This window comes from Argopecten irradians, chromosome 1, assembly GCF_041381155.1.
Source record: "Argopecten irradians isolate NY chromosome 1, Ai_NY, whole genome shotgun sequence".
Taxonomy (NCBI): Eukaryota; Metazoa; Mollusca; class Bivalvia; order Pectinida; family Pectinidae; genus Argopecten; species Argopecten irradians.
The window spans coordinates 7,514,750-7,538,970 of NC_091134.1; the positions used below are offsets into that span (position 1 = coordinate 7,514,750).

A 24,221-nucleotide genomic window follows, 5' to 3' on the forward strand; every position below is an offset into this window, starting at 1 on the left:
TTCAAATTCTTCTGTGTCATTATCTTGGGTTGAATTTAGATTGCTGAAATATGTATAGAGGTCTTCGATAGGTAAATCAACTTTAAGTTCATTATGCTTCTTATCAAGTCTATTCAACTTATCCCAAAATACTTTTGGTTGATAACTGATGTTATTCTAATTTCAGTTTCGATATTTTCTTGCAATTTCTTGTAATCTATCTTCAAGAGATGCCTATATTCCCTGCTCTTTTTCACTAGTGTTTTCCGGTTTGCACTACTTTTCAGAATATTATAACGTTTTTTTCGCTTCATGAAATTCTTTTCTTTTACGTGAGCAGTCGCGTGTAAACCAAGGTTTGTCACAGTTTAGTGTAGATTTTTGGCTGCCTTTTTAAACATGTCCGTAATTATATTTACTATATCATTTATATCAGTTTTTAATACTGGTGTTGTAGACTGCTGAAGTCTTGTTATTTTCTCATTTATTTCCATTATGATATCGTCTTGTTCAGATTGTAGAGTGTTAACAAAATCAGTTTGTTTTTCTTTTACCCATTTTCTTATTTTCTCTGAGGTTGAAGTATTTTTTTCATTTTCAAATAAGGCCTCTGTGTATTGAATACTATACAATACTCTACAGTGCGCATCAGATATAAGTGGGTCAAAATCCAGAATTTCGAAATCAGTTAACATAGGAAATATATCTGAGGAGACGATTAAATAATCTATCAGACTTACATCTTTACACGTATTTCTACCAATGTTACCGGCCCTACCATTCGCTATGTAAAGATTATTATTTTTACAAAATTCTAGAAGTTTGATTCCAAATGTATTTGGTCTAGCTTGATCTTGGCTAACTCTTAGTAATGGACTCCAGCCCGAATTAATGATTCATAATCGTTAAAACAATTTCTCAAATCATTGCTTTCAATTGCATTAGAAAGTTCTACCAGCTGACCGTCTGGAACAACAAAATCATTATGGTACTGTGTTCTAGCATTTAGGTCACCAATAATCATTATTTTTTGTTCATTCTTAACCAGATTGGTCATTTCATTTTCGATATCATCAAACGCTTCATTCGAAGTGTATTTTGACGTTTCTGGCGGTACATAAACACAGCCTATCAGTAGATTATGCGAGTTTTTAGAGGTATTTATTTCTACCCATTGAACAAACTCTGAAGGAGTTTTGTGAAACACTAATGATGACTTATACTCGTTCTTATAGATCAATATTATACCACCTGACTTACGCTTAGCATGTGATCTGTTTTTCGCTATATAACTGAATCCCTGGGGTAAATCTAGGACGTCATAGTCATCTGTTTTAGTTTCTACAAAAATAGAGACGTCATCTGATTTGATAACATCTACAAATTCAGGTAATAACAGTTTTGGTTTGATACCACATACATTGAGGTAGGTAAATTTTAAGTCCTTGGTCACATGACCCCTTGTGTCGCGTCCCTAGTGACAGCCGGTGTTTCCGGGAGGTGGTCGTTCGGTTGCAGGATATCTCGGGGGTGCGTCGCGGTATGGCTCTCCGTTAACATACAAAATATCGTAATTAAGCACAGCCCGGTTACCACGGCGTTTCTGTTCCCTCATCACTGGGTAAAGCGCGTCGCGCCTTCGCGCGATTTCTGGAGGAAATTGTTTTTCTATGCTGATCTCGGGTTTATTCCGTAGTTCAGTAGGCGCCGCCTAGAGTACTTTTTCTAAGTCACTGTACTTAGAAAATTTAGCAATGATGCTGTGTGGTTTGCGGTCGCTCCTCTGTCGGGGTCGGTGCACATTGTCAAATGCTATCTCATCCGCGCGCACGATTTGTAAGGAATCGCGGAGAAAGTCCTTCACCGTATCTTCAGTGTTTTCAGCCTGGTCATAAGTATCAGGGATTCCTGAGAATAGCAAATTGTATTTCATGGACTGTGTTTGCAGTCTCAGGAAGTTTTCAGTTAGTTCGTGGTTTTCTTGAAGTAACATTTCATTTTTTCTCTCTAACTCACTTACACGGAATTCCAGGTTGCAGTGGTGATCTTCCTGTTTATCGATTGTAGCATTGTTTCTCTCCGCCATTTCCCTTACAGCACCCAAATCTTTTTGGATATTTCTTATACAGTTTTCAAACGTATTTATTTTTTTCATTTATCTGGTCTAGAATGTCCAGTTTGGAGAGAATTTGGTCTAGTTGTGAGAGTCTAGTATGTAAATCATTGATAAGAAATATCGAAGGCGCAGGAGGAGGCGAGGGCAGTAGAGGCGGAAGCGGGGGAGGCGGTTCCATGCTGGCCATTTGCGGGCCGGTGTGGAGTAGGGTACGGGGTTGGGACAGGATTAACATATTGTGCAGGAGGCGGTGCATTGAGTCCTGTTGTTGCGGTCCCCGTCTCACTCGTCCTATTCGGAGTGCTATGATGGAATGCACGCGCTGGTTCACGTGCACTTACCTGTGTACCTGGTTGCACCGGTACATGATATATAACTGGCTAGTTTGGGTCAAAACTATGCGAAATGGGTAAACTTCCATTTGGTGAACCGAATAGTGAGCAGTGGGCAAAATGAGTTCAGTAAAGTGTCAGAATTACATCAAACTTTGTAAAAACATTCGGAGCCCTTGCGACGCATAGTAAACCGTGAGTAATTAAAATAATACAACAAACAGCTGATAAGCTTAGACGTAAACGTCAAATTCAATAACGAAAGTCAACACGAATTTAAAGGGCCACTACCTTTCCGAAACGGCTTTTAATTTTTAAAATAGGAATGTAAAACGAGATCAATAATTTTGTAGAGTCGCAGAAGTTATTAACTATTCGTTTACTAGCACACTTATCATCACCTTCAGAAGTGTTTAATAAGAATAAATAAAATGTTAATTTTCATAACGCGGGTCGTTTTATGTTTCCCGCCGTCGTCCTAAATGCCGCGCGGAAGTTGACTATCACTGCGCCAGACGGCAAAACAACGAAATGAATCTCCACTGTTATCGTACATTAGACAGGAATTCTTGCATATGTTTGGCGTTGTTACCACCTCTTAGGCCATCGATATATATTTTCTTTTGTTATTAATGTTTTTAAAAAACCTTTAAATTTTGCTCCGGAAAGGTAGTGGGCCTTTAAGGAAAGACTTCAAACTCCGCAAAAATAGAAATTAGAACAAAAACCAAATACACGCGTAGCGTTAGAAGAAACCTTCCCTTCTGGCTTTATGTCCGTCACGCACCCTGACTGACAAAAAGCGTGTGTCAAGGCTTTGTCATGCCTTTTTAAATGGTGACCCCTACTCCAACAATGTTAGAGGTATAGCACGACGAGACACTTTGGAACATTACCTCGTGTCTAACTGTCAGCAAAATAACGTCCGATAAAACAAGAGTCCCAGAGGGCCTGTATCGCTCACCTGGTTTTTTGTTAGTAATTATCACAAGACTCTAGACAATCAGAAGAATAAGCAAAATTGACTCCCAAAGTTTAATTTTGAATCACAACCATACAATGATGCTATTGATACCATACAAATATGCTATCCAATACATAGGTTCAGAGACAAAGTAATTTATATGAAAGTAGTAGCCTAATTGACCTTTTTGACCTCGCATCTATTGCCGTCTAAGGCACCTGGGGTCAGCCCTATCATTTGTACAATTTCAAATCCCAACCCTATAAGGATGCTACCATTGCATTATAAGTGCTCTTCCATTCTTAGTTGCAGGTCGGGGCCGCCGTGGCCGAGTGGTTAAGATGTCCCGACATATTACCACAAGCCCTCCATCTCTGGGATGCGGGTTCGAATCCCATGTGGGGCAGTTGCCAGGTACTGACTGCTGGTCGGTGGTTTTTCTCCGGGTACTCCGGCTTTCCTCCACCAACAAACCTGGCATGTCCTTACATGACCCTGGCTGTTAATAGGACGTAAAAAATAAACAAACTTAGTTGCAGAGAAGAAGTCGTTTATATGGAAATAGCTAAATTAACCCCTTTTGACACCACCCTTCAGGCCCCCGAGGGGTCAGCCCCATCATTTGCACAATTTAGAATCCAAACCCTATAAGGATGTAACCATTACATTATGAGCGTAATCCCATGTTAAGTTGCAGAGAAAAAGTCATTTATATGGAAATTGACCACTTTTGACCCCGCCCCTCAGGCCCCCGGGGGTCAGCCCTATCATTTGCACAATTTGGATTCCCCACCCTATAAGGATGCTACCATTGCATTACCATTATGCACTACCATTATGGGTGCTACAACATGCTTAGTTGCAGAGAAGAAGTCATTTATATGGAAATAGCCAAATTGACCCCTTTTGACCCCGCCCCTCAGGCCCGCGGGGGGTCAGCCCTATCATTTGCACAATTTTGAATCCCAACACTATAAGGATGCTACCATTGTATTATGGGTGCTCTACCATGCTTAGTTTCAGAGAAGAAGTCGTTTATATGGAAATAGCCAAATTGACCCCTTTTGACCCCGCCCCTCAGGCCCCCGGGGGGTCGGCCCCATCATTTGCACAATTTGGAATCCCCACACTATAAGGATGCTACCATTGCATTATGGGTGCTATACCATGCTTAGTTTCAGAGAAGTCGTTTATATGGAAATAGCCATATTGGCCCCTTTTGACCCCGCCCCTCAGGCCCCCGGGAGGTCAGCCCCATCATTTGTACAATTTTGAATCCCCACCCTATAAGGATGCTAATATTGCATTATGGGTGCTATACCATGCTTGGTTTCAGAGAAGAAGTCGTTTACATGGAAATAGCCAAATTGACCCCATTTGACCCCGCCCCTCAGGCCCCCGGGGGGTCAGCCCCATCATTTGTACAATTTTGAATCCCCACCCTATAACGATACTACCATTGCATTATGAGTGCTATCTCTTGCTTAGTTTCAGAGGAGAAGTCGTTTATATGGAAATAGCCAAATTGACCCCTTTTGACCCCGCCCCTCAGGCCCCCCGGGGGGTCAGCCCAATCATTTGTACAATTTTGAATCCCCACCCTATAAGGATGCTACCATTGCATTATGGGGGCTATACCACGCTTAGTTTCAGAGAAGAAGTCGTTTATATGGAAATAGCCAAATTGGCCCCTTTTGACCCCGCCCCTCAGGCCCCCGGGGGGTCAGCCCCATCATTTGTACAATTTTGAATCCCCACCCTATAACGATACTACCATTGCATTATGAGTGCTATCTCTTGCTTAGTTTCAGAGAAGAAGTCGTTTATATGGAAATAGCCAAATTGACCCCATTTAACCCCGCCCCTCAGGCCCCCGGGGGGTCAGCCCCATCATTTGTACAATTTTGAATCCCCACCCTATAATGATACTACCATTGCATTATGAGTGCTATCTCTTGCTTAGTTTCAGAGAAGAAGTCGTTTTATGGAAATAGCCAAATTGACCCCATTTGACCCCGCCCCTCAGGCCCCTTGGGGGTCAGCCCCATCATTTGTACAATTTTGAATCCCCACCCTATAAGGATGCTACCATTGCATTATGGGTGCTATCCCATGCTTGGTTTCAGAGAAGAAGTCCTTTATATGAAAATAGCCAAATTGACCCCTTTTGGCCCCGCCCCTCAGGCCCCCAGGGGATCAGCCCCATCATTTGTACAATTTTCAGTTAGTAGCCCATAAGGATGCTACCAGCCAAATTTTGTTGAAATCCGACCAGCGGTTATGAAGAAGAAGTCTATTGTTGGCGGACGCCGGACGCTGGACGCTGCGGTATCCCATAAGCTCACCTCGGTCCTTTGGACCAGGTGAGCTAAAAATAAGCAAAATTGACTCCCAAAATCTAATTTTGAATCACAACTATACAATGATGCTATTGATACCATACAAATATGCTATCCAATACATAGGTTCAGAGACAAAGTAATTTATATGAAAGTAATAGCCTAATTGACCTTTTTGACCTCGCATCTATTGCCGTCTAAGGCCCCGGGGGTCAGCCCTATCATTTGTACAATTTCAAATCCCAACCCTATAAAGATGCTACCATTGCATTATATGTGCTCTTCCATTCTTAGTTGCAGAGAAGAAGTCGTTTATATGGAAATAGCTAAAATAACCCCTTTTGACCCCACCCTTCAGGCCCCCGGGGGGTCAGCCCCATCATTTGCAAAATTTTGAATCCAAACCCTATAAGGATGTAACCATTGCATTATGAGCGTAATCCCATGTTAAGTTGCAGAGAAAAAGTCATTTATATGGAAATTGACCACTTTAGACCCCGCCCCTCAGGCCCCCGGGGGTCAGCCCTATCATTTGCACAATTTGGAATCCCCATCCTATAAGGATGCTACCATTGCATTATGGGTGCTATACCATGCTTAGTTGCAGAGAAGAAGTCATTTATATGGAAAAAGCCAAATTGACCCCGCCCCTGAAGGGGTCAGCCCTATCATTTGTACAATTTTTAATCCCCACCCTATAACAATACTACCATTGCATTATGAGTGCTATCTCTTGCTTAGTTTCAGAGAAGAAGTCGTTTTTATGGAAATAGCCAAATTGACCCCATTTGACCCCGGCCCTCAGGCCCCGGGGGGTCAGCCCCATCATTTGTACAATTTTCAGTTAGTAGCCCATAAGGATACTACCAGTCAAATTTTGTTGAAATCCGACCAGCGGTTATGGATTGTTGACGGACGCCAGACGACGGACGCCGCAGTATCCCATAAGCTCAACTCGGTCCTTCGGACCAGGTGAGCTAAAAACGGCTGACCAGTCGACTCTCATGTTATGGGAGTATGGTGACCCCGTGCAGGGTCAGGCACGTGTGGTACCTTATGTTGGATATTTTTTCAACTTTGAACTTCAGTGTCACGCACCCAACAGGTTGACAAGTGCTAATTATTTAACTAGTAAGCCGTAGGGCTGAATGGAAGAGAATTGTTGTTTTTTATGCCTTTTGTATGTTTAAATGGAAACATGCCTGCAGAAATCACTTTACAGATAATAATAACTGTAACAAGAGGCCCAAGAGGCCTTGATGGTCACCTGTGTGCTGCTACAGAAAAGCATTGCAAAGTTGGTTCAAATCTGTAAAAAGTATTTACGAATTAAAATAAACTTTAAAGTTGAATCTTTTAGAATTTTTAATTTTTTGTTTTTCATTTTGATATTGTATTATGTTACCAAACCTTATGCTTAAAATTCCAATTGGCTTTGCCAATGTTAAACAACAAAACCAAATAAGAAGTCAGTCAATGTCAGTCATTTCATAAATTTCACTTTTTAATCTATGAAGATTATTTGGTTCCATCAAATCTGTGAATTCAGAATAAGATTTTTGAAGTTTTAGCCTATTTGACCCCTTTTGGCCCCGCCCCTCTGGCCCCTGGGGGTCGGCCTGGACAAATATGGATATGGTGTTAAATTCTATTTCAGGCTAATAATTCTAACCCAGTTTGACTAATTTCCAATGAAAACAAAGCAAATAATGTTCATAAATGTGTTTTTCCTATATAAACTATAGTAAATTTGACGCCCTACCCAGGGGAAAATCTGAGATCCCAGGGCAATGAGATTCACAATTTTTGTAAAGGGCCTTAAGACCTTCCAATCTATGAAGAGTATCTGGTTCCATCAAATCTGTGAATTCAGAAGAAGATTTTTGAAGTTTTAGCCTATTTGACCCTTTTTTGGCCCCGCCCCTAAGGCCCCTGGAGGTCAGCCAGGACCAATATGGTTATGACGATAAAATGCTATCTCAGGCTAAACATTATAACCCAGTTTTACTAATTTCCTATGAAAAATAAGCAAAAAACATTCATATATGTGTTTTTTCCTATATAAACTATAATTAACTTGACCCCCTCCCCAGGGGGAAACATGAGAACCCAGGGTCATATAATTCACAATTCTTGTAAATGACCTTAAGACCTTTCCATCTATGAAGAGTATTTGATTCTACCAGTTCCAGAATTTTAGAAGAAGATTTTTGAAGTTTTAGCCTATTTGACCCCTTTTGGCCCCGCCCCTAAGGCCCCTGGGAGTCAGTCATGGAAAATTTGTTAATAGAATTCAATGGCCATTTCATAGGGATAATTCTGACAACATTTGACTAATTTTCTATTATAAATGACCAAGTAATGCTCCAAAATGTGTTTTCACTATACATGTATAAACTTTAGTAAACTTAACCCCCTCCCCAGGGGGAAACCTGAGACCCCAGGGTCATATAATTCACAATTTTTGTAGAGGGCCTTGAGACCTTTCTATCTATGAAGAGTATTTGATTCTACCACATCTGTGAGTGGAGGAGAAGATTTTTGAAATTTTAGTCAATTTTACCCCTTTTGGCCCCTCCCACAGCCCCCTGGGGGGTGGGGGTCATATAATTCACAATTTTGATTGGCCTTATGCCTTAGAAGGTTTGTGCAAAATTTCATTGAAATTGCTTCAGCGGTTTTTGAGAAGAAGTCGAAAATGTAAATTGTTTACGAACACACGACGGACGACGACGGACAAAAGGCGATTAGAAAAGGTCACTTGAGACTTCGTCTCAGGTGACCTAAAAATGTTTAAAAAAAATTTGTAGACCACAATTTGGCTTCATGGTCTGACCGTATGTATTCTTTTTACTTCACTTTAGATGCAAATACATGTACTGATTTTTAGCAGTACTGCCAATAATCATTTTCAACTCGTATTTGTAAAATTAAAACCAATACATTGAAAGTACTGTAATTCTCAAAATGTAGGTAATATTTGGTGGTGAACCACATATATTGAAAGCTCATCTCGATACGTGATCTTACATTTTTGCCAGAGTCTCTGATTAATTAAGTGACATGGTTTGCTAACAAATCAATTATGTCACAATTGATACCTTCTCACATGGGATATAATACATTATATGTATACAATGACAGAAGAACTAAGTTCATGTGTAACAACTATCAAAACACAACAAAAGGATTGAATAAGTCTATTTTTTCTTTTACTTGCATGAATTAAATATTCACCTAACAGTTAACTGTCAAGTCAACATTATATACATAATTTATCAACATTATCACAAACACTTCATTTAGGTTCTGCAAATTGCTGAAAGAATATTTTCAGCTTTGCATGTGGTTTAAAAGAAGGAAATAACATGTAAAACAAGACTAATGAATTGCCACATAAACTGAGAACATAAACAAAACAAAAATGTACCCTATTCAAGTTATCAACATTTTTCTCTTTCAGCTTGATAAAAAATCCTGTATTCTCTCTTATATTTCACAGGTCCTTGTGTCATAAAATACATTCCCAAAATCTAAACTTACTGAACTGTTACTAGTAAAAACTTGTTTAAAATTAATATGTAAATATTATATATGATGCCAAAGAAATCAATATTTGTGATTCAAAGATTTGATTTCTTAAGCCTTGATCTCATCTGGGTTTTTTTTGGACTACACTATATACATTGTATGGTGCATGTTTTCGAGTGTAATAAAGAAAAAAATTCATTAGCACTTTTATATCACAAGTACCGGTAAACGTGTGGTAGGTTTTCAGAGTTTATAAAAACATACAAGTATCTACAATTTGACAGTGTAATGAGGAAAGTTCGAATATTTTAACACATGCATGCATAACAGTATAATGTATAAACACTACACTTTCTATGAGATCACAACAAAGCATGTACATACAAATGACTTAGCATATGTTTCAAACTATTTGATTTTAGCAGTGGATTTGCAGCAGCGAATAACTTAAAATTTAATAACTGAATCAAGTTATGAAAATTCTCAAAATTGTTCTAAAGCTTCATAAGTTGGCATAATTTGGATATAATTTCACCATCTGAAAACTTGATATATTAAAATATGCAGCATTTTGTTATATTTTTATAATTGTTTTTCTTAGATTATTCTCTTTTAGCATAAGTTTCAATACTTTTTTGTTGCATTGATAGCCGAGAAATATCTAAATATCAATAATCAAAATCTGGATTCATTACACTCTAAATTTCATTTATCATTCATTCTGCTTGAATAATTTAAATTGGTCAGAAATATTGAAAAAGTGTAACATTACAATGTAATTTAAACATGTATGAACACAATGATAGAACAGGTTGAATACAAACAGGGAGATTGCATATATCAGTCATTAATGACCAGATCTTGCACTAGTCTGTCAGAAGTGTGACAGACATGATGTGTTACGGCATATAACTGAGGATGAACTTCACCAGACTGTTAGCATAGGACTAGAAAGTATTGCTCTTATAATCTATAAGTACCAAGTGAAACAAAGTTTAGTAATGCCCACCGGCGGTTCTAATCATTTCTGCAGTATAGCACTATCCAGATTTAAAGTACTATTTAAAGAATGATCTTAAATTTCTTAGCAGAGTCACTGTCTGTGATGGGTCAACAGAAGGGACCAATGGTTTTATTCCTTGCACAGCCACTGCCTATGATTGGTCACCAGGGATCTTTTGCAGATCAAGAACTTAGCACCTTGATTTGTTGTAGACTAGAGTCAGATCATGTATCCTCCCCCGACTTCATGTGGTTGAAGTAGTAGAGAACACCTTCGTATGTGGCCATCATGATAGCGGTATTGGGGATCTGTCGTAAGAGTTGTGTACAAAGTCCCCCATACATCCCCTTCACTCCACCTTCCCTACATACTTGTCGCAGTGTCTGTACAAATGTTCTGTATTTGTTTCCATCCTCTCTTAGTCGGGTTCTTGCCACCTCTGTAAAGCATAAAAGGAAATCTGTCAACTACGTCTATTTAACTTGTCAGACACAACTATACAGTGTTTATCTTTACTAGGAAAGTGTTTTAATAATTAAGAAGTCTTAACTACTTCAAATAAAATAAGTTGAACCTTAAACTAACAAATTACGAACAAAATGTTTTTAAACATAATTTTTACTTTTCAAATCTTTTAATATGTCAATATCTATTTGTTCATATATATAGCAACATATTCAGTAATGATATATAATATTCAGTTCTTGTCTTGACATATATTAAAGCAAAACTACATTATTTTCAATAATCAAGATACTATAATAAATTTTCCATATTAAGTGGCCTCCCCTTAATGTTTTATGTAATATCCACTTACCATGAGGATATGCGATACAAGTAGCGAAGGTTTTGGAGATAGCACCAGCCAACATACACCGAAAGAAGCTGTTGATGAATGGATCCTCGCCACCCTTCTTGCTAAGATTATCCCAACACTGAAGTCGCTCCTTCAAAGCCTCGTAGATAACAAAGTGGATGACAGTTTCTGTTATGCCCACGTAAGAAGCGGTAATGCCTTTGTAGAAGCCTGCTAAACCATATGACCGGTAGGTGTTCCTGATGCATTCTACACATGTCAGGGAGTTGCTCCTCCTGAGGTCAGAAATAAAGACAATGTAAATGATGACCAAAAGCAAAATAAACTCTATACAGATCTTGTAACTATAGTGATTTTGACTTGGTCGTGAATTTGGTCCTTGTCAGGATGGGCAAAAATTTGAGCAGAGAAAAACAAAGCAGGAGAAAATCTTTGCTTATTAAGTCTTACCATAATAAGGTTGGATGTGGCTTAGGGACACAATCCTCGAGATATCGTGATAAAATCATGAAAAATATTATTGTTTTTTCAGGCACCTTAACATTTTTCTCAAACCAGGTATTTTTTATCATTCTTGGCAACAGTTGTTAACTTACTTTTGATCAAGTTGAAGCTTGGTTTTTATAAACCATATAGGGTTTGTTGTCGTACAGGCACAGAAACCTGGAAAATACAAAAGAATAAAAATATTAAATAACAGTTTGGCTCGTCATCTTTCTATATCAATCGAGTCACAAACTATATGTATGTAATGCCAGTGTTAGTAACAGGTAATATGTACATAAATAGATCAAGTAAGGATAGCTAGCTAGGGGTAGATTTGTAAATTACAATGCAAAAGTTGGAACGTTGCATTTCATATACCGTATTCAACCCAATAAGCACCCAGGGTGCTTAAAAAAGAAAAGAAGCAAATAAGTGAGAGGTGGCTCAATAGAATCAAACTTTAACTAGCCTTTCATAAAACTATTGCACAAAGTAAGCTATAAATCAATGCAATTTGCAAAAGAAAGCTTATTGGGTCGGGTAAGGTAGTAGAATTCTATCTTGCACTGATTATACATTGTACAGCCTATCACTATCAGTTTTAAGATACCATTCTGATTGTAGGTTTAAAGTCTATTTATATAAAGCTGTCTTGAGCTAATTTCAATATATTGTACTTGATTATGAAAATCTTCTTTCCTAAAATCTTACCAAAGTTTTTAAAAATGTCATACAAAATCGATATTGACATGAATGCAATAGCCACTTTTTAAAATTCAAATTTTTCTTTCATCAACTTTTGAATGTACAGTCCAACCCAGATTTGAAGAATCATGGAAATCTTTCCAAAGCTTGTGTACATGTGCATACAAAGCACTAGGCAAACAATGGGTGGGATTGTACTCGGCATTTATAATTACTGGTAAATATAACTATCACCAACTTTATAACATTTCTTGGAATTTTCAATGGATTATTTTAATTAAAGACAAAGAATTGTTCGTTTTATTATAATTCTTGCTATAATGGCTACAGAGTTTCTTTTCAAAACCAGTAAGATCACCTGACAGACCGAAATGTAACTAGTACATGTAGATGATCAAACCAATTACCTCAACCCTAACGCCCTCTGGTGAGAGCTGATCAAAGCGATAACGAAGCACCTCTAAGGAGATGCACAGTCTGAAATTCTTTTAAGATGGCGGTCAGCATTAAGCCGATCGTCGATTGGCAGGTGTGTCAGGATCTGAAAAGATTTGGGTTTAGGAGACGTGCCACACAGGAAGAATGCACAGACATGATGTTCTATCAATGAGTTATGACTTATAAATACCAGATATTACAGTTTCACATAACCAAACAAAAGCATGCAATCTTTTACCTTTAATGTTAAAGATTTTTTACAAGATTGATGAGCTAAATCAAATTTCACAATTGATTCAATGTTAGTTACAAAAGTCTTTCAATGATCAAAGTACTAGTTCACTGAATCTGTAATAAGTGATATTTATCATATTACTTGGACAATCCTAGCTATAGGCCTATTTAGTATATACTTGCATACAATTGTCAACAAGCATGTGTTACTATTACACAAGTTGTGATAGTAGCTAGCGATTAATTCATTCTGGTTGACAGAAAATTAAAGGATAAAGCGATTCTCATGCTGCAGGTTCTGTTTATATATGCATGATATGTTGATTGGTGAATAGGAACAGATATATATATACTTACTTGTAAAATAAAAATATGTGGGCAACATTTGTTATAGAAGGACTAGTCTGCCAAATTCCGGATTATACTAAAGACTTAGAAATGAAATATCCAAACATGAATATTTCATTTCTAAGTCTTTAGTTTAAAATCCGGATAAACCTGGAGCTAGAGTACATTTAAACCTAAAATGTCTTGTAGTCGGTAGTATAAAAATGGGGTATTACATATTCTTACATCAATCTTGTAGTCGGTAGTATAAAAATGGGGTATTGCATATTCTTACATTAATCCTCATGTGTATATATATACACAAACTTGTGATTAAAAACCTACTTGGCACACAGCCAGCAGTCTGATCACCCTTGAGGTCAGTGGTGGAATTTTACAGTACTATCTTAATTCAACTATGCATCCTGTTTTGTGTAGTAAACCTGGTGGGTGGTTTACCTGTAAAGCTGTAGTACATCTTTGTATGTTAATACAAGTAGAACAGAGCAGACTCAATCTTATTTGGAGCTAGGCAGTCAAAACCATCATCGTTCATGTTAAAAATGTTTAACTTTAAATTTGGTTGACGGATTTATCACTGTACAATCTTGAACATGATGTAACTTTAAAAGTTTGGGTACAATTTCCTACAATTTAAAGCTAAACAAGATAATATTTGTTTGGAAACTAAATTTCAACAGATCATTGTGTTGACCTTCAATCGAGTGTAAATGCCTAGACTACTGATAGCTGTTACAAGTAACATCATGCCATGACCTAAAACCCTATTAATACCGGTATAGTTACCACACACTGGAGATAACATATTACTACTGATAGCTGTTACAAGTAACATCATGCCATGACCTAAAACCCTATTAATACCGGTATAGTTACCACACACTGGAGATAACATATTACTACTGATAGCTGTTACAAGTAACATCATGCTATGACCTACAACCCTATTAATACCGGTATAGTTACCACACACTGGAGATAACATATTACTACTGATCACAGGGACTTGTAACGTAGGTTTAAGAAAGTCTGTTGTGTATACATGTGTACTAGGCCTATATACTATATAAAAGGACAAGGGAACCAATGGCTCACTTGGAAGAGGTACAGCTGCCTCTACAAAAGTCGCCGGTATTCCGTCAAACATGGATAGATATGTATATATCAAATACTTATATATTCTTAAATAAATTTTCGATACGGAAAACACAACTTCAGACACGAAATAATATATTAACATACCTTTATTTCATTATGAACGTGGAAAATGCAGTCAGATATCCTCACTGTCGTTATGCCTGTCCAGTGAAATCTAGGTCAAAGGCACTCATATTCCCTTGTAACAAATTTTGTATGCATTCATTTCACTTTCTGGTGATATTTTCCCATTGCAAATACAAATAGGCTATCTCCGATAACGCTTTCATTAATCGAATCCAACAACTAAGCGAGGAATCACACTTTTTTTATCCAGCACTCGACTCTTGTTCGTATAATCCGCCATATTGTAATTGATGATGGGTACCTTTTTAGTGTACTCGCCCTTACCCGATACTGCACTGAAATTCTGTACCCAGACTCTGTATAAATTAAGTTTCATGGTTAAGGTTCTTAGAAGAACCTTTATTTGAAATACACGTATCATTAATAGAAAAATCTTACTTAAGTCGAGACTCTAATGTTTTACTTTACCGTTACCACATTAATAATGTAGCTTTTAGTATACAGGCACTGTGTATATGGGGTTTCCAGTTCGGGTCCGGGTATGGGGTACACAATATCCACTCAAACGTGTTTAACCTAGATTTCAGTGGACAAGCAAAACGACAGCGAGGAAATCTGACTGCATTTTCCACGTTCATAGTGAAATAAAGGTATGTTAATATATTATATCGTGATTGAAGTTGTGTTTTCCATGTCGAAACTTTATTTAAGAATGTATTGGTATTATATATGTACATATTTATCCATGTTTGACGGAATACGGGCGACTTTTGTAGAGGCAGGTGTACCTCTTCCAAGCGAGCCGTTGGTTCCCTTGTCCTTTTATATAGTATATAGGCCTAGTACACATGTATACACAACAGACTTTCTCACAACCTACGTTACAAGTCCCTGTGCTACTGATATCTGTTACAAGTAACATCATGCTATGACCTAAAACCCTATTAATACCAGTATAGTTACCACACACTGGAGATAACATATTACTACTGATAGCTGTTACAAGTAACATCATGCTATGACCTAAAACCCTATTAATACCGGTATAGTTACCACACACTGGAGATAACATATTACTACTGATAGCTGTTACAAGTAACATCATGCTATGACCTAAAACCCTGTTAATACTGGTATAGTTACCACACACCGGAAGATATAACATATTACTAATGATAGCTGTTACAAGTAACATCATGCTATGACCTAAAACCCTATTAATACCGGTATAGTTACCACACACTGGAGATAACATATTACTACTGATAGCAGTTACAAGTAACATCATGCTATGACATAAAACCCTATTAATACGGATATAGTTACCACACACTGGAAATAACAGATGACTGGCTTTTCTTATGAAGCTGACCTTTTCACTCGAGACAAAAATTGTAACATAGATTTTTTCTCAGATAAAATGACCTCTAGGTAAAATTATATATAAATATGCCTAAAAAGCTTTCAGTATATCCAACTACATGTATAAGATATTAAAAGTTCTAAGATTTTATAAATATTTACTTTTTAATATTGTAATAAAGGGTATTTGTGTCACCGCAACATTATTTTGTTGTGATATATTACATGTACATGATTTTAATTAATATTGTGGAATAATTCTATGTACTGTACATGTCTGATTCATCCATTAAATTGGCAAATTATTCCTGATCAAGTGATGCCCACATATTGCTTAGTATTGTTCAGTACACAACCTGAGATACATACCTGCTGTAACAGCTGAATATATGTGGACTAGAGAGGTATCTGGGCCCATTTGTGTGTTTAGGAACTTCTTCATGTTGGCATAGGAATAGAAATAGATTGCTCTGAAATGAAAGAAACAGAAAAGTTACATTTACAGATTAAAAATTAAAGATGCTCTACCGCTGACAAATGGTATTTTTTCACTATAAAAAACATGAGCAGATGATTTAGTATTTATATTCAGTTACAGTTACTTTACACCATTACCGCCATTGAAAAGTTTGAGCTTCTTATTTTACTTCAAGTTAAAAATATGAAAAATAATTAATTGCATCCCTAAAAAATTCTGTGATACTATATCCTATATGGAATGAAGTGCTGATTGCGCATGCACCAATGGCGAAATATATTATTTCATATTATTTTTTTGTGTTAATTAGGCATATATATACACGATTATACACCAATTAATGTTCATATGATTAATATCATTTATGCTCTGTCGGTGGTGGAGCATCTTTAACATCTGTCTAAATTGAACGGAGATTGAATAGAATTCAGAGACAAAACTGCTTTTGAAATGCAAATTGTAACTTTTATAGACATGTATATTATTTGGCCATGCATAGCATCTAAACAACTCAGGGTCAATAGACCATTTTTAAGAATACTGCAGTGAAGAACAAAATTATGATGAAATATCATTGTGTTATTGCAGGTTTTATTGCTCATTTCTGTTTAAGGAATGTCTTGTAATTGCTAAATAGAGTAATGATCAAACTTAACCACTACAGGGTCAAGTGAACTTGACAGCAACACCATCATAAAGTTTTGCCTATTGACAGTTTTTGTTTTAGCTTTTTACAGTTATCAATTTAAATCATACCAGATAAGACCTCATACTCTAAAACAAACTCTTCCGCTATTACATATAAATACATAACTTGATGAAATATCCGGATAAATTTTCTCTGCACCTTTTACTGTATGTGGACACTCGTGTATGTACTAATAAGGCCATTTTAGTGTGTTGACCTACCCAGTACACTATACAGGATTGATAATGACCGTATATTCATACATGTGTAGTTATATGTACATGACCACATATACTATTAAATGAGTAGTTACACGTATGTGTACTGTGTTGTTCATATCTGTAGGATACACATATATATATGTATATATACATTTGCAATATTCTTGACAAAATCAATAGGCAAGATTTTTTTAAAGAGTTGAAACACATTGAAATCTCAACCATCATTTAGGCTCCCTTTTTAAGCTACAGTGGAATACATTTCAGGGATAACTTCAAATTCACTTTATACAAAAAATGTATTGATAAGGCTACGTGCATGTGATGCAATCCGATGTTTTTGTAACTCAAATTACCTTGATGGAATGACGCCAATCAAGTTTGGTCCCAAGCCTTTGAATAAACCTTTCATACCTTCATGTATGACAATTTGTCTGCAAAATAAAGTGAAAATGTTTTAAATTCATGAAGTTGAAACCAATCAAAAGTCAAAACTTCAGACGCATTGTTCGAGATGTTTCACAAAAAGTCATATGTTTCTCTTAAACATGTTGATTTATAAATTACTTTAGGATATAATTAATTGGTTTATTCATCATAAAAGTTACTTCCTGATCAAGATGTATTGATGCATAACATGTAATATTATAATATTATTCCACCACATGATCAGAAAAAACTGTTTACTTTAATTTTAAACAAGGAAGCAACTTTTCAAATATGTAGTCATTGTAGTGAACCATCATTTCTTGTGACTCAAGGAAATTTTCAAACTTGAAATTCTTTGGTGACATTATTTTACTGTTTCAATAATCGTTTTTGAAACTCACTTGAGACAGAATAATAATCCAAGAGAGCGACTCCTAGCATGCACCAGGGCTGCTTCAGAAACATTAGCAATAGTTCCAACATTTCGAATTGTCACAAATGCACCGCTAGGTGTAGGGTGAAATGTTGAATAGTTTGACACGAGACATGTAGGTCTAGCAGTAGTCGCTGCTGGATAATGGAATGTACTTAAAGAAGACTGAAGTCTTGTTTTTACTACTTCCAACGGACATGTTAACACTGCTCCTGCAGTTCCTCCCAAACTGAAATAGAAATAAATATAGCTATATAATTTAATTTATTATATATATTAAAGTTTCTGAGGTTAACTGATTTAATGTCATTGTGATAGGGGGGCACCTAGATTTCTCGAATCTAAAATTCTAAATAATTATAATAGGGTAGGCACTGTAATTCTATACATGTATCTACCACAGCAAAACAGGCTTTTCTGGGTTTGTTTACATTGTTTCTAAAAGCAGATAGAATGAAAATGTGTTGTACACCTGATTGCGATTTAATTAAAACAGGAAACAAACTCGACAAGACCTAACCTTGGAATGGGCAATCTAGATATTGTTAGATCTAGTTTATCGGTCACAGTTGGCTATTTACAGATTAGGGAAACAGTTGACCCAGATGGCGGTAAGCCGGCTACGGATCGAATACGATATTATAACGGTAAATTCAAGCACACAAGTAAATCTTCAATATGATTTGGGAAAAAATCAAATAAACAAGATACTTTTCTGGGTTTATTTTTACACTACTGTAACAAAACACCATTTATTTCATAAACAAACTCGTGGAAATTTCCATGTATAAACAATGATTATCTATAAACAATTTAGGTTTATTTTCTGAAAGAAGCAATAAAGTTGCATTCATATATATCTACGCATTCAATTGTATTAATATATGAATGAGAAACAACACGAAATATAGGCCTAACTAAAGCAGAGAAAATGCCTTTTTCTGGGCTTTCTGTTTACATAAATCTAGGCCAACTTTTGTTGACATGCTCGAAACATCAACATGATTGTAACAGTATAGCATGGAAATAAAACAACTTGCATTTTATTCATTTTATGTACAGTACATCATATTTATTTGTACTTACCCCCCAGCAGCGAGATGGATAAGTTGGTCATTTGACGCCATGGGCATACACTCGATGTTTACTTTTCAAAGCACAAACGAAATATAACTCAGTTGGAGAATGTTGTACGACCAAGCTTATTTGTGTGCTGCGATTTGATTGGCTGACGACATGGAAGGCCGAGGAAGTTTTGTTCATGCCGCGTTCACGTGAACATTGAGAAAAGGTGACCTGCATGACATCGAAATCATTCGGTTCGTCTGCCAAGGCGATGTATACACGATATGTGTATACACAACAAAGCTTGAAATTAACATGGAAGGTGTGATTATAAGAATTCAAGAAATTTTGTTGTCTTTTGATGAGGTGAAGCGAAATATAATCAATATCCAGGGGCGGATTTAGGTTTTGAGGTTAGAGGGGGCGTGGGACAAAGCAAATCAGGCGAGGGGTCTGGGGGCCGCCTAGGCCCCCGGCCCCCAGAAGCTCTCGAATAAATGGCGCAAAATCCTGCATTCTGAGGATTTCATGAACACATTTTCCAGAAAATAATCGAAGCCATTTAAGGATGTTTATTTATTGTTTTCGTGTCATATTTTTTATTTGAAGTTTTGATTGATTTTTTTTTACTTACAGAATTGCAATATCAAAATCTTAATATTTATATGGACATTTAAAGCGAAGAAGGGCGGGGGTCTGGGGGCCGCCTAGGCCCCCAGAAGCCCTCGAATAAATGGTGCAAAATCCTGCATTCTGAGGATTTCATGAACACATTTTCCAGAAAATAATTGAAGCCATTTAGGATGTTTATTTATGGTTTTCGTGTCATATTTTTTATTTGAAGTTTTGATTGAATTTTTTTTACTTACAGAATTGCAATATCAAAATCTTAATATTTATATGGACATTTAAAGCGAAGAAGGCCGGGGTCTGGGGGCCGCCTAGGCCCCCAGAAAGCCCTCGGAGCGGGGGCCCCCAGAAGCCCTCGAATAAATGTACACTTTTTCCAAAAAATAATTGAAGCCATGTAAAAATGTTCGTTTATTATTTTTGACGTCTAATGTCATATTTTGAATATAAAGTTATAGAATTGCACTGCCTAAAATCTGAATATCTATTCATAGAGGCACGAAGCAAAGAAAAGGATGGGGGTCTGGGGCCGCCTAGAACGAATATACTTACCCGGCCTACTATGCCTTTAGGCCGGGTACGAATTGGTCCCTATGTATCGTAGTGGAGCACTGCCTCCGAAAATCACTCGGGCACAGTTTTTCATACTTTTTTGAAGGTTTTGAAGTAATAGGGAACAATTGTAGCTCTAAAGAAGACACCATATCAGTCTAAAAGTCTTTTTAGCTACAATTGCAGCTAGGTCCGCCTATTGAAGGTTTTCATAGGACTAATGAAAGTGTATGTGAACTTTTTTAACGATAAAGCTTTTACTTTTATACATTATCTGTCAGATTAGATAATTTATTTTTCCTAACTTACACAATCTTCATAATTCGTGTATTGGACAATGAAAGAAAGAAGGTTAGTGGTCTTGTCTATGGCCATAAGGTGCCAGGAGCCATTGCTATCATCCTGTTTTCTAGTAGGGAGCCTTTTGTCATGTGCATTAATTTTTTACATCGTTTGCCTATCTTATAACATTATCGTTAAGATATGTTTTTATGAAACAAAAAAGGAAGGCATCTGGCCATGGGGTGCACCCAGACCTAGAAGCTCATTTTCTGTCGCATTCCACTTTTTTCTTTACACACATTTTCTTAGGACAAATAAAGGCTTCTAGAAGCATTCGGCGTCAGTAGTGATCTTGTAAAAAGTACGCACACATTTGTGAATTGATAGTGATTTAATACAGGACTTTAATGCTGATTCAAAAATGTGTAATAATATTTACAACTTTAGACTAAGTTTATCATGGCCAGCTACAATCTTTCACCACCCCTGCCCTTTTCTTTATTGCTAAGGATATCGAGATATAACCTGTCAATATTGAATATTAATGACAATAAATTATCTAATATATTGGGAATTTATCGGGTTTTTTTTTGAAAAATACTTGAAGGGATTTACATTGTACCTTTTAAGCGATGGAGATAAAACCTTAACTTACACGAAAAAAAAAATATAATTATTCCATTGCGCCTGGATACAAGTATGTTCATGCATGTATGTACCACAAAGTCGAATACATTTAGATTTTAAATGATAACATCAAACGGTAAAGGTAGGAAATGGAGCTTTCTGTCTAATTCTCACTCTTTATCTAATTCCTTTTTTTTTCCCTTTTTCCCTCTTTTTTTTTTCTTCCTTCTTTTTCCTTCCTCCCTCTTTCTTTTCCCCTTCTTTTTCCTTTTTCTTTTTTTTCTCTCTCCTATTTTAGGGGGGGCGTACGCCGGTCCGCCCCCCCTTGGATCCGCGCCTGATATCAAATGTATATAGATCTAGTCTATATATATATAGACTAGATCTATATATATATAGGTATATTTATATACCCTAACAGTCTTGAGCTATTTTAGACCTATCGCAACATGCAAAGGATTGCGACTAATTTATTCGAAATCGTTGCAACCTATATCTACAAATGTAGTCACCTTCATGTATCCAAGTAACTCATTTTTTTCAACGTTCGAGTTGCAACATATATGTACAATGTATGTAACTGACTTTCGTTGTAATTGGCCGATTCATTTTCTTCATGGAGGTGTAATTAGTTTTTATTTGATTTCATAATAATAAATTTTCTCTTTGTTTCTGACTATTCATTTTGAGCTCACCTGGTCCGAAGGACCGAGGTGAGCTTATGGGATACCGCAGCGTCCGGCGTCCGTCGTCCGTCGTCCGTCAACAATCGACTTCTTCTCCATAACCGCTGGTCGGATTTCAACAAAATTTGACTGGTAGCATCCTTAAGGGCTACTGACTGAAAATTGTACAAATGATGGGGCTGATCCCCCGGGGGCCTGAGGGGCGGGGCCAAAAGGGGTCAATTTGGCTATTTCCATATAAACGACTTCTTCTCTGAAACCAAGCATGGGTAGCACCCATAATGCAATGGTAGCATCCTTATAGGGTGGGGATTCAAAATTGTACAAATGATGGGGCTGACCCCCTGGGGGCCTGAGGGGCGGGGTCAAATGGGGTCAATTTGGCTATTTCCATATAAACGACTTCTTCTCTGAAACTGAGCAAGAGATAGCACTCATAATGCAATTGTAGTATCGTTATAGGATGGGGATTGTAAATTATACAAATGATGGGGCTGACCCCCACGGGGCCCGAGGGGCGGGGTCAAAGGGGGCCAATTTGGCTAAATTTCCATATAAACGACTTCTTCTCTGCAACTAAGAATGGAAGAGCACTTATAATGCAATGGTAGCATCCTTATAGGGTTGGGATTTGAAATTGTGCAAATGATAGGGCTGACCCCTCTGGGGGCTTGAGGGGCGGGGTCAAAAGGGGTCAATTTGGCTTTTCCATATAAATGACTTCTTCTCTGCAACTAAGCGTGGTATAGCACCCATAATGCAATGGTAGCATCCTTATAGTGTGGGGATTCAAAATTGTGCAAATGATAGGGCTGACCCCGGGGGGCCTGAGGGGCGGGGTCAAAAGGGTCAATTTGGCTATTTCCATATAAACGACTTGTTCTCTGAAACTAAGCAAGGTATAGCACCCATAATGCAATGGTAGCATCCTTATAGTGTGGGGATTCAAAATTGTGCAAATGATAGGGCTGACCCCCCGGGGGCTTGAGGGGCGGGGTCAAAAGGGGTCAATTTGGCTTTTTCCATATAAATGACTTCTTCTCTGCAACTTAGCGTGGTATAGCACCCATAATGCAATGGTAGCATCCTTATAGGGTGGAGATTCCAAATTGTGCAAACGATGGCGCTGACCCCCCGGGGGCCTGAGGGGCGGGGTCAAAAGGGGCCAATTTGGCTATTTCCATATAAATGACTTCTTCTCTGCAACTTAGCGTGGTATAGCACCCATAATACAATAGTAGCATCCTTATAGTGTGGGGATTCCAAATTGTGCAAATGATAGGGCTGACCCCCGGGGGGCCTGAGGGGCGGGGTCAAAAGGGACCAATTTGGCTATTTCCATATAAACGACTTGTTCTCTGAAACAGGACGTCAGGATAACATCGGGATTTCCGCGCCATTCTCGGATTTTTTTTTTTCATCGTGGAATGAAAACAAGAGGCCCAGGGGGCCTGTATCGCTCACCTGGTTTTTTGTTAGTAATTATCACAAGACTCTGACAATAAGAAAAATAAGCAAAATTGACTCCTAAAGTTTAATTTTGAATCACAACCATACAATGATGCTATTGATACCATACAAATATGCTATCCAATACATAGGTTCAGAGACAAAGTAATTTATATGAAAGTAATAGCCTAATTGACCTTTTTGACCTCGCATCTATTGCCGTCTAAGGCCCCGGGGGTCAGCCCTATCATTTGTACAATTTCAAATCCCAACCCTATAAGGATGCTACCATTGCATTATAAGTGCTCTTCCATTCTTAGTTGCAGAGAAGAAGTCGTTTATATGGAAATAGCTAAATTAACCCCTTTTGACCCCACCCTTCAGGCCCCCGGGGGGGTCAGCCCCATCATTTGCAAAATTTTGAATCCAAACCCTATAAGGATGTAACCATTGCATTATGAGCGTAATCCCATGTTAAGTTACAGAGAAAAAGTCATTTATATGGAAATTGACAACTTAAATGGCGCGGAAACCCGACGTTATCGTGACGTCACAATAGAAACATTGACGTTGCGTATCGATTTGGAAAAAATAATCCCTTGGAAAAAATCAATGGAATCGTACGTGTAAACTTATTTCATTTTATAAAGTAGCCTGGAAAATTAATTATAAGCATTGAAATCACTATTTTTTAAATTTCATCGGGGTATGAAATAAATTTTGTTTGCAAACTTTTGTGAGAATCCGCTTGATTTGATTTGATTTTGATTTAAACATACTTTATTGCAAAATGTGCAATGGGA

General features: G+C 37.3%; 1 protein-coding gene across 1 annotated transcript; it reads right to left on the reverse strand.

The window, feature by feature from the left end:
* Positions 1-8,925: 8,925 nt before the first annotated feature.
* On the reverse strand, positions 8,926-19,368 carry LOC138316496 (solute carrier family 25 member 36-A-like). The gene is made up of 7 exons (XM_069258192.1): positions 19,214-19,368; positions 18,096-18,356; positions 17,622-17,699; positions 16,248-16,348; positions 11,678-11,744; positions 11,082-11,356; positions 8,926-10,703 (listed from the first exon to the last, which is right to left on the reverse strand). The coding sequence occupies exons 1-7, from the start codon at positions 19,258-19,260 to the stop codon at positions 10,489-10,491; spliced, it is 1,044 nt and encodes a 347-aa protein (XP_069114293.1). The 5' UTR covers positions 19,261-19,368; the 3' UTR covers positions 8,926-10,488.
* Positions 19,369-24,221: the final 4,853 nt, after the last annotated feature.